Here is an 11,481-nt window from a genome sequence, read left to right on the forward strand (position 1 = left end):
TACTGGAGCAGCAACAAGTCTGGGACAACGTGTTGTTCGGTCTGAGTAATAAAATAAATCACATTTTCTTTGTAGCGTCCATCACTGGGAAAATTCACGTGAATGCCCCTCAAATCGGAACAACTAGGTTTAAAGTCGGCGAAATGTTTGCTATACGACTGTAATATGACGGCGTCATCTTACGCATCAAATATGTCAAATGAAAATAAATGTTGGGTTGATTGTAACTTTTTATTCACGTAAGCCATATCACTTTTTGCTGACACGTATTAGTAATAGAGTGACCTAGATTAGCATCAACCCTGGGAATGTAACGTTACTGGAGCAGCAACAAGTCTGGGACAACGTGTTGTTCGGTCTGAGTAATAAAATAAATCACATTTTCTTTGTAGCGTCCATCACTGGGAAAATTCACGTGAATGCCCCTCAAATCGGAACAACTAGGTTTAAAGTCGGCGAAATGTTTGCTATACGACTGTAATATGACGGCGTCATCTTACGCATCAAATATGTCAAATGAAAATAAATGTTGGGTTGATTGTAACTTTTTATTCACGTAAGCCATAACACTTTTTGCTCACACGTATTAGTAATAGAGTGACCTAGATTAGCATTAACCCTGGGAATGTAACGTTACTGGAGCAGCAACAAGTCTGGGACAACGTGTTGTTCGGTCTGAGTAATAAAATAAATCACATTTTCTTTGTAGCGTCCATCATGAACACACCAAAGTCGGAAGAGAGGTGTACTTGGAAGAACGACTTCCCAACTCGGGAAAAGGGACCATCCGAGGAGCACTTGAATGCAGCATTACTTCGCTGTGCAGACTGATAGATGCTAGGAGCATAGATAGCTAGATAGACAGACAGGGACCACGGTCTCGGTTAGATATAAACAGCTGGTGAATTCCGAGCCAGCAGGGGGCGACACTTCAGCATATTCATATCGCTGCTTCGCCGGGCGGGATTTCCGCAATAATATCAAGTATGGCGAAGACATACGACTATTTGTTTAAATTACTGTTAATCGGAGACTCTGGTGTCGGGAAGACCTGTGTCCTCTTCAGGTTTTCAGAAGACGCCTTCAACTCAACGTTTATCTCAACTATAGGTACGGTGTTGGTGATGTAGCTAAACTGTGTCTTTCTGTCTGTTTACATACGCCAGTGGTCTGTCTCAGAGGCTCGGTCTACTTGCTGCAATGCTGCTCAAGCTACGTTTACAGCTGGAAGTAGTTTCTCTTTGTCATTTATAGTGTGTTATTCTTTTGGATGTCATAAATATAACTAACTCGTTAATAAGAGATGGCAAGGGGAAATACTGTTACCCGTGTGTTTTCTATGGGGCTAATGTATGAGCAGAAATGTTTGTGTTGTATTAGCTAGCTATATTCATGCCGGGTGGCTCCTTTGCGGTTAGCGTTAGCCATTGCCGTTAGGTGCCGTCTACATTCTGGTCTAGACACCGGAAACCTGATATGTAGCACGCTGTAGCTGGTCAATTTAAGCTGATAAGCGCTGTTGTTCTTTCATGCACATATTACTGCCCTATGCTATGACATGAAGCCGAGACCCCCGTTTGTTTCCGGTCCACAAGTGTCCTTTGGTTGTAACCCAACAATGTTGACCAATGTTTGACAGGTACACTAAGCTAGCAAGCTAACCTTATGATTGACGTTAATGATCCTTCCTTTTCCCTCCAGGCATTGATTTCAAGATCAGGACAATAGAGCTTGACGGCAAGAAGATAAAGTTACAGATATGGTAAGTTTACCATACTTTAAATCCTTTTTAATGCAGGGCGTGTGACACACTGGCAGTGTTTTGTCAATATTTGGCTTAAAATGTGAATTATTGGCCCCAAAAGTCGTTTAGTAGTTTTTAAAATTGAATGTACACGTTCTTAATTTTAGCTGGGTTTATTGTAGTCTTTTATGTAGTTTATGTCTTCAGCTACAAAATCACGGGTCCTGTATCTATATCTGTTGGAGAAAAAAAAGGTCCATTTAAGATAAACTAACCTTAATACATAGCTCCCATGCTTAACTCCAGTAAGATATTGATGGAAACTTTCCCACATAAAGTATCCAAATATTGACCTTAAAAGCATTGGCATTTCATATTTATTGTTAAATTTCTGAGATGTCACGATTGGGGTTTTATTATTATTGTTTTTTTTTTTAGGGATACAGCTGGACAGGAGCGCTTCCGAACAATCACAACAGCCTACTACAGAGGAGCAATGGTGCGTATCTTCACCTATTGTCAGACAAATGTAACATAAATCCACTTTCCCAGGAAGCCACAGCTAATGAGCTCTGTTAAGCTGAACACATTTGGTTCTTTACAGGGCATCATGCTTGTCTACGACATCACCAACGAGAAGTCTTTTGAGAATATCAAGAACTGGATAAGGAACATAGAGGAGGTATTTACTGGCTCATATATACCCTTTTTTATGTGCTTGCTACTTCTTAAAATATCCAGATGGCAACATGTAAAGCTTTGTATTTAATTTCTCAAATTAAATTAAATTCAAGCATGCATCCTCTGATGTTGAGAAGATGGTCCTTGGCAACAAGTGTGACATCAATGACAAGCGGCAGGTGTCCAAAGACAGGGGGGAGAAGGTGAGAAATTTGAAGTTAAAATAAGACATTGTCATCGGGTTATATTTGATAATAAATTATAAAATTGGCGCAACATTACTATTATAGTTTAATTATTTTTTTTTAAACATGTCGACAGAATTGGTAAAAATGTAAGGTAATGTAATTTTCTCTGGTTTACTTTCAGCTCGCATTAGAGTATGGAATAAAATTCATGGAGACCAGTGCAAAGGCCAACATCAACGTGGAAAATGCAAGTAGCCATTCTTCCTTGAGTTCTGATATGCTTAACAGATCATACGTCATCATTGTGACAATGTGTGTTTTTCTTCTGGTTTACAGGCATTTTTGACCCTCGCCAGAGACATCAAATCAAAAATGGACACAAAATTGGTGAGAACTCTTTTGATAATATAATTTTTTGCATTGTGAGAAATTGATAATTGTGATACTTACCTTTCAGCAGCTCTTAGATACTTTTATTATGTAAAACATTTTTTTTTCACTTTCAATAGCGGTGTGCTTCTGGTTGCTGGTAGTACATGAGGATGAACCATATGAGAGCAGCCACTGAGCCAGCCGTTCTACATGACAGCAGTGACCTTTTTATTTGTCATTTTGCAGGAGGGCAACATGCCGCAGGGGAGCAGTCACGGAGTCAAGATCTCAGAGCCTCAGAAAAAGACAAGCTTCTTCCGCTGTAGCCTACTCTGAGGACAGAGGCCTTCGATACTGGCTGCCAGCTGGCTGGACATAAATGGACTGTGCTTGCTCTTAGCACTTCCTTCTCCTTCCTTCTTTCTACCCATCCATGGCCTGTCCTCCCAGTCCACACAAACCATTATATTCCCAGTAACCAGAGGACTTTTCCTCTCATCTTCTGAAAGCTTCCAATGCTGCATCTCTTCCATTTTAAGGAGATCTGTTGTCTTCATGGGTCCGAGTGCTTGACTGGTAGAGGACTGCACCAGGATCATTGTCCAGATGTTTCTTATTACACAAAAGACAGGCTCTTACTTCTGATGTTAGTCTTGTTGTACTACACAACTAACTACTCATATTTCACGCAGCCGGTAGCCCAACCAAGGATGACAAAAAAAGAAATATTTTATTAGTGCCCTTTTCCTTTTTAAGTGATGCAGGTCAACCAGAGACTGATCGGCTTGAACTCTAGTGAACAGAGTTGCCCATGCTTTCATTTTCATTTCAGCTGTTGAGAATCATAATACGCATCAGGCAGTCAAGGATCAGAGAGGAATTAGATTGAAAGGTTTTCTATTTGAGTTCTGCTCTTTGGTTTGTATGTAGTCCTTGACAACCATTTGATGCAACTTATAATGCGTGTTTCATCCTGCCTTGAACATTACACACTGCCACCAACTCTTTTTCGGCAATAACTTTCAGGTGCAGTTTGGCAACACAAAACCTAAAAATACATTCCAGATCTGTCTCTTTAGATAAAGTTCTAATGTGAAATAATCAGCAGAACATTGTTGTTACCCATGTGTAAGTACACCATTAAGGAAAGTATCAGGATGTGCAAGCTGTATAATATAAACAATTCTCCAAAATTGAGTACAGTGTTATTAGATAGGGCTGCATTTAACAATTGTTTTTATTATCATTTGTTCTGCCACTTAATTTCTTGATTAATCTATATATTGTTTCATCTATAAAATGTCAGAAAATATAGAAAAATGCCTGTTAAAGTTTCCTAAAGCCCAAATTGACGACTTAAGATATCTCGTTTTGTCCAAGTAAGTCCAAAACTCCAAACCATTATAAAACCAAATCAGCATAAGGCAACAAAAGCAGCAATCCTCACATTTGAGAAGCTGGAGCTTGTGAATGTTTGGTGTTTTTGCTTGAAAGTTGACTTAAATTAATCATCAATATAGTCTGCATTTTATTTTCTCTGTTGACTTATTGTTTCAGCTCCAAAGATTACTTTAAAGTGTTACCTTGTAACTAGTTTTTGAAGATTTTGTAGCAGCTCTGATTCACAGTCAAGCTAAATGACGTCTCTGGTTATTTGATCAGCAGTTAAAAATCACTCCTGAAGTTTCGCACTGTAAGCCCCTTCTCCTGCTATCCATGCAGCTCTCCTTGCACTTTACCAGTAACTCGTGTTTTGTGTGTAGTCTGTGCCAAGTGATAGTTTCGCAATACAATTACTTAAAAAATGTTTTGAGTCTTGGTTATATAATGGGTATAATTCCTAAATGTTTTACTAGACCTACTTATAAGTAATGACTTAATCTCCTTTGTTATTTCACTGCAAGTGATCTGCTGTCCTGGTATTAGTTCACTGAAAACATTGCCCTAATGTGAGGGTGCAAAATTAACTTGTTTTGTCCACTGGCCAAATGGCTAGTGAATGCTAAAATTTTACCAGCCACTCAATAGATAACCATTTGTTAGCCACTTGCATCTTTTACCAGTATTTGCCTAGTGGATGGTGCTAATTTTGTACCCTGCCTAATGTACTTATATATATATATATATATATATATATATATATATATATATATATATATATATATATATATATATATATATATATATATATATATATATATATATATATAAGTACATTATAAGTACCAGCCTCTGTTTCTATGTTACTGCCCTGCCAAATTATAGTTTTAAAAGTGATGTTTTTTGGCTTTTCAATGAAAGCTGGCTTGTCCAAAGCTGAAAGGTGCTCCAACTAGTATTATACAATTTCTCGTTTATATTTGATTGTGGCCCTTTAGTTTGCCAGCTAGGTGGCACCAGAGGCACAGTATGCATCAAAGGTGACCACCTTTAATACTTTTAATCAGTATTTTATTAGGATTGCGAGCCACAGGGAACTAGACCTGTGCAATACAAACGTGTACCCACTATTTAACATTGACGTTGAGTCTCAAGCTATTTCCACTGTTCCTCATGTTTCCTTCCTACCTTTGTTACTAGTCTGAAAATCAAACTCCTATATGCACAATATCGAGGGAGGATCTGCTTTTCTTGCCGGCGTCCTTTTATTTTTTAATTTTTTTTTAATATCAAATAATTTGGGACCTCATGACTACCATGGCCATTTGTCTTAACCGCTAATACTCAGTTCTGTCATAGGTGAGCTATGCATTGTGAATCTTGGACCTGTGCATATTTGTGTAATGTAATTTTCAGACATACTTGTAGACCTGTACAGTTGAATGTATGGGCTTTTTTGTTTTGTGTCGTCCACTGAGCCAAAAACAGGACTCTGTTTGTAGAAATGGCATTGCTACAACAATAGTGGGATTTAGCATGATGGAAGATTAAGTAGAAAGAGTCTGGATGTTGAAATGTGGAGATAGTGCTGTTTTCTCATTTGTGTAATAATGTAGCTTTTAAGTCACAAACAGAAACGTAGGAAGCAGACTTTTGTGGCACTCAAACTGCATAATTTACAGCTGAAATGATACTCCCTCTTCCATTTAGTTTTTAAATCATATCCTTTAATATAGTGTACATCCCTTTTTACAGACATATTTTCATTCCATTCATTGTGAAGTACACAGGGAGAATAATACAATACATTTCAAAAACAGTGAAGTGAAAAAATCATTGTAAATATCACATTGAAAAAAGAGATCTACTTAAATTGTACTGTACTTTCTAAACCCATATGAAAATGTATCTACAATTTGTAGATATGTGTACTTTTGATTTAATAAAATAAGATTATAAAACTTAATTTATTTCTGTTGGCTGTCTTTCTTTTTGGCTGGCTGTCACAGGAAACTACACTGTCAGTTGACCCCGGTGTTCCCACAATGGAGCTTGTCTGCTTTCATGACAAATGGCCCTCCTTTTATTGGCCCGCTATGACCCACTGGAATATTCTGGCATTTGTTTCTTTTATAGTCTGTGTAACTGAACCCCTTTTATATACAAAACACAAATCTACTGTTGATGGTCATAACTAATGAGCCTTGTCATGATGGATTGGTTGATGCCGCCACGCAATGATAGACCTGCAGTCATGACTGGTGTTACTACTGCTATCGTGAAAGTAAAAACTGAAGTGGGCTCAGTATGTTCGTACAATGGATGTATAGGAAGGTTCGTACAATTCCAATCTATTTGCAGTAATGGTCCCATTAAAGACAAGACAATTCATAGTTACTCATAGTATTTCCTCTGGTTGCTAAATGTCAAAGTCTGATAATCTCTGATGAAGATCATGTGTCTTTTTACAAAATTATTCACACTAAAGTTATTCACAAAATGATTGTTGCTTTCTGGTCAAGATGTCAGGATCCCCAAACTTTCCACACATTCTGCATTATTGTAAGTCCACTTTATGTGATACTCAAATTAAGAAATGCACATGATTTCTTCATTTCTTTATATCCTTATGTGGAAGGTGCTGTGAACAGAAATTAGAATAGCTCTTGTTTGATTTCCTCATTACAAGTCAGGGTTAAAAACAAATGTAAGGATAGGCAAAGTAGGTAATCACATTAAATCACAATCATTGATACATAATAAAATATAAAATGTGTTCTTATGTCTTGTATGTAGGTGTGTTCACCCTTCATTATGTCTTATGGTAAATGGTTACCATTGGCCTACCTGAGGAAGTCTGGAGCTCGAACAATCATGTGCTGGAAGTCCTCCAGTGACAGACGTCCATCGTTGTCCAAGTCAGCCTCATCTATCACCTTCTCACACACCATCCTTACCTCGTCTTCTGTCAGCTCGTTACGGGTCAGTTTGTTCAGTGTTTTCTCAAGGTCTGACTTGCAGATAAATTCGTCATTGTTGAAATCTTGCAGAAAATGGAAAAGAAGGACATAGAGGTGAAATGATGACTAAACGCTTAGTCAAGCAACTATTTTAATCATCAGTTAATCATTCAAGTAACATTTTTCAAGCAAAAATACCTCAGATGTATTGCTTCCTGCTTCTCAAGTGTGAGTGTTTGATGGTTTCTACGATATTAAACTAAATATCTTTGGGTTTTGGACTAAAGTGGCTGCACAAAACAAGCGATTTGAATAATCGATAATGAAGATAATTGTTAGTGCACCCATAAAGATATCCTTCATATATTCTGAACTAATTCACAATTAGGGTAACACATCTGTATTTATTTTTGCAGCTGATAGTTTGTGACATTATTCACTGTATTGAAGCTGTACTTCTTGTCATATAAAAAAATGCACAAACTTTTAGTTTTCCCTATATTTATTATATGATTGTCAAGGTGGAAACTGTAATATTAGTATCATTTTAATAATCAAATATCTTGATGCATATACTTAAAGCACATATGTGTTAAGCCTTACATATTCACCCTACATACTCAATCCGTCATTAGAGAGGGAACTTCAGGTTATCTGAGATCATGGGACAGTATCAGTCTTGCTCATCATAACACAACTATGCTTTTACAGTATGCCACCTTCCTTGTTTTTCCCCCTCTGTTGGTCTTAATCATTAATGAAACGTTTCCTTGACCCATGACCATGGCGATGTGTATGTAACTTCTTCATCTGTCAGCGTTTATTAATTAGTGGGGACACTAGTGCTGAGTACAAAATGGGCTTTGACAAGCTTGTTGCCTCTATAATGGGGTCGTTAATCATTTATAGCATTCCGTGCACCACCCGTCATGCTTACAGCTCATTTTCATGTGCTTGTACAACATTCAAATTTAAAATATTTCCATGTTTGTTATTAAATTTATACTTCATAGTTAAAATGTATTGAATGAGGGATTGAATGATTTTGTTGCACAAATGCTTATGTATCAGGGTTCTTCTTTACACTGGTTACATGTTACCCTAATCTTCTGTTTGGGGTCCAGGAGAGGTCTTCTTTAACAGTGATAAAAACATACTTAACATTGTTTTATCACCATTATACTTTATGACTTTTCCTAATTTTATTAATTTTCCTCACAGGATTTTGAACTAGTTCATTTACAGAAAATAATGCATTATGTCAGTTTGACCCCATCTGGTTAAATTCAATAGAAATTCATACACACTATATCTGTGATTGGTGTTGGCAGTACTTTTTACACAGCACTACCCTGCCCTAATTCTAAATAAATCTATTTGGATTTCTGCCATTGGAGTTTAACAGTATAACCGTAAAGCCAGGATAACATACTGTACATTTCTTTGTCTGTGAATGACTTTATTACAAACCAAAGGAATATATATATATATATATATATAATATAAAACGTGAAATATGTCCTTATTTGGTGCAATAATAACGTTTTATGCTCATTTCTGTCATCAAATGTTGAAGCTCAGTTTGTGTTACCACCTCACTTTTCTACATATTGTGAATAATATTAATAATATTACATACACAGTAGAAGAATCTCTGGAAATAAAAATCGGAACTCCTGGATATGATTTTTTTTAAATTGCACCACTTCTTCAGATATTTTACCATAAATTTTGAAAGCATAGTAGGCCTTGAGGTCACGCGGAGCCATCTCACTCAGGACTGAAAACATGTCCAAGAAGTCGTCCAGTGTCATATTTCCCTCTCCGTCCTCAGAGAAAACCTCAGCGATCCTCTGACGAAATGGGTTGTCCTGGACAGAGGGGACACCAGTACTTCTAGAGCAGTCTGATAAAACAATTCAGTGCAGTTAAGCATACAGAACTATGAACTGGTGCTTGTTGGCTTTTCTGTGCTCAAAGATGTTTTTTTGTTCGATTTATATATCTCTTGATAAGAATTCAAGTAAGCTCTAAACACTTAAATAATGAATGACTATGAGGGGAAAGTATAATCTAACTATCCCTTTCTCAGGACACGCCAGTGACCAGCGTGTTAAACCACCTGTTTACCTTGCTGTCATTGTGTAAAGAGGCATGCAATTGACCAATTTCCAGTAAGTGTGCCCTGAGGGACTCACCAGGATTCTTCAAGTTTAAAGGAGTCGGGTAACATAACGTTTCAAAGAATTCTGTCGATTAGTTGGCCATTAATTATAGATTAGAAACACAGGGAGAAAGCGGGTCTGCATGGTGTGTGAGACCGTGGGTCTACCTTTAGCTCTGGCATGCTGCCAATCAGCTCATACGGTAACTTCACATCTGGGTTGCTGGTGTAGTCAAGGGGAACGAGTTGCGGTGCCAAATCCCGATAGCGGTCAAACAGTCTATGGAAGGTTTAAAGAAATACTTTCAATATTAAATTACAAGATATCTTCTGTAGTTGTGTATTTAGAGTGGCAATTAAGAACGTTTAATCCAGAAAACTATTGATATGCAAACTCTATTTCTGTCTTTCTATTGTGGTCAACACTGAAAACACTGAAAGAGTTTCAGTACAGTAAAGTTGTGAATGCAAGATTTGAAATACCATGTGTTCTTAATGGCAGCCTTCCACACAGTAGGACAGGCCTCCTGATACTGTAGTTTAGAGTTACAGTGTAGTATTGTGCAGAACAGAACAAAATTCAGCTGTGTCATGCGTGTCACACCAGCAATGGACTTGATGTCAGTGAAATAATTTGCTCACCTGAGAATTTCTTTTCTTGTAAAATATGTACAGTCCTGTAAATACAATCATATTATGGTAGGAACGTGAAGTTATTGCAAAGAGCAGTAGGATGCAGCTGTTCAAATGTACTAAATCACTTGTTTTATACAAGTTGGAAGAAGTATTCCGATATTTACTGAAGTAGTAGTAGCAATACAACACTAAAAAAAAGTTAAAAAAGTAAAAGTCATACATTTCACACATTTTTACTCAAGAAGTACAAAATAAACTCAATCAAAAGTACTCATTATGCAGAATGGCCCATGCCAGTGTTATGTTATCTTATTGGTTCATAGTTATTGATGCTTTAACATGTAGGCATTTATATAATATACTACTACTTCATATTCTAAGATAAATGTTTGTTTAGTGAAATCTTAATCTAAAAAGTAGTACTAGTACTAAAGCTATGAAATGAATGTAGTGAGGTAAAAAAAGAAAGAGGGAGAGGTATAAAGTAGTATCAAATGGAAATACTTTCATAAAGTACCTCAAAAAAATACTTAAGTACAGTACTACAGTAAGGTAATGAAGTAGAGTAAATGTCCTTAGTTAACTTCCACAACTGGTTTATTATAGAATCAGAAAGCATATTGAAATAACACTTTAACTCTTGATTTAAAATATGCCACTAACTCTATGCATCCTGTCACTAACTTTGGACCACAAATTGCCTTTGAAGTGTTGACTGTAAAATGTTCAAAGACAGACTTTTCTGAACAGCAAGTTTGGAGGTTGTAACTTGCAGTCTGACAAGTGTGTTACTTTTGTTAGGCGCCGGTAGCTGGTATTGATAAGAGAAGCAACATTTAAAGTGAGTGAGGCTAATCATCTCATTCAGAAAGAAACAGGATTGACACCAACCTGATAGGCGTCTAGCTGCTGTGCTGTAAAGATGGTCTGTTTATTCCCCATGTCTGAGCATGCAAACACCAAGCTTCAGGTCCATCGCTGCTCCAACATCAAGTGCTTTTTAGGGTGTGTGGATATGTCAGATATGAAATACTGGGACAAAAGGAAGCCAGAGCCAAAGAGGAGATCAGGTGTCAGGCTGCCACCGGTCCCTTTGGTCCCCATTATAATGGCAGCATTTCATCGTTTTCTCCATTGTGAATAGCAGCCCCTTTGACAATGAGTAAGGGCTGTCGTCCAGCATCATGCCAAGTGGTATCAACCCCCTTTAGTGCCACTCTATGGCCAACGCCTCGGTCACAGCTCAGGTTACACTCTTTGGAGACAGGGTTTTGTAGTGGGCAAATAGACTTTTTGATGGGAGACAAGCTTTGTTTCAGCTGAGAACTACATTATTTGATATTTATCCAATTATTG

General features: G+C 37.3%; 2 protein-coding genes across 3 annotated transcripts; one reads left to right on the forward strand and one right to left on the reverse strand.

Moving 5' to 3' along the window:
• The first annotated feature begins 816 nt into the window (after positions 1-816).
• On the forward strand, positions 817-4,792 carry LOC114565535 (ras-related protein Rab-8A). Its single transcript, XM_028593639.1, has 8 exons — positions 817-1,110; positions 1,702-1,762; positions 2,183-2,243; positions 2,349-2,426; positions 2,539-2,628; positions 2,795-2,860; positions 2,950-3,000; positions 3,232-4,792. The coding sequence occupies exons 1-8, from the start codon at positions 987-989 to the stop codon at positions 3,319-3,321; spliced, it is 621 nt and encodes a 206-aa protein (XP_028449440.1). The 5' UTR covers positions 817-986; the 3' UTR covers positions 3,322-4,792.
• Positions 4,793-6,984: 2,192 nt separating this feature from the next.
• LOC114565905 (calcium and integrin-binding family member 3) lies at positions 6,985-11,067 on the reverse strand. Of its 2 annotated transcripts, XM_028594235.1 has the most exons (6): positions 11,017-11,067; positions 10,132-10,166; positions 9,658-9,769; positions 9,049-9,196; positions 7,213-7,408; positions 6,985-7,006 (listed from the first exon to the last, which is right to left on the reverse strand). In XM_028594235.1, the coding sequence occupies exons 1-6, from the start codon at positions 11,065-11,067 to the stop codon at positions 6,985-6,987; spliced, it is 564 nt and encodes a 187-aa protein (XP_028450036.1). The 2 variants fall into 2 exon arrangements, with proteins under 2 accessions (XP_028450036.1, XP_028450037.1); XM_028594236.1 differs by lacking the exons at positions 9,658-9,769; positions 10,132-10,166.
• Between the last annotated feature and the right edge of the window lie 414 nt (positions 11,068-11,481).

The sequence above is a fragment of the Perca flavescens genome, chromosome 12 (assembly GCF_004354835.1).
Source record: "Perca flavescens isolate YP-PL-M2 chromosome 12, PFLA_1.0, whole genome shotgun sequence".
Classification (NCBI taxonomy): Eukaryota; Metazoa; Chordata; class Actinopteri; order Perciformes; family Percidae; genus Perca; species Perca flavescens.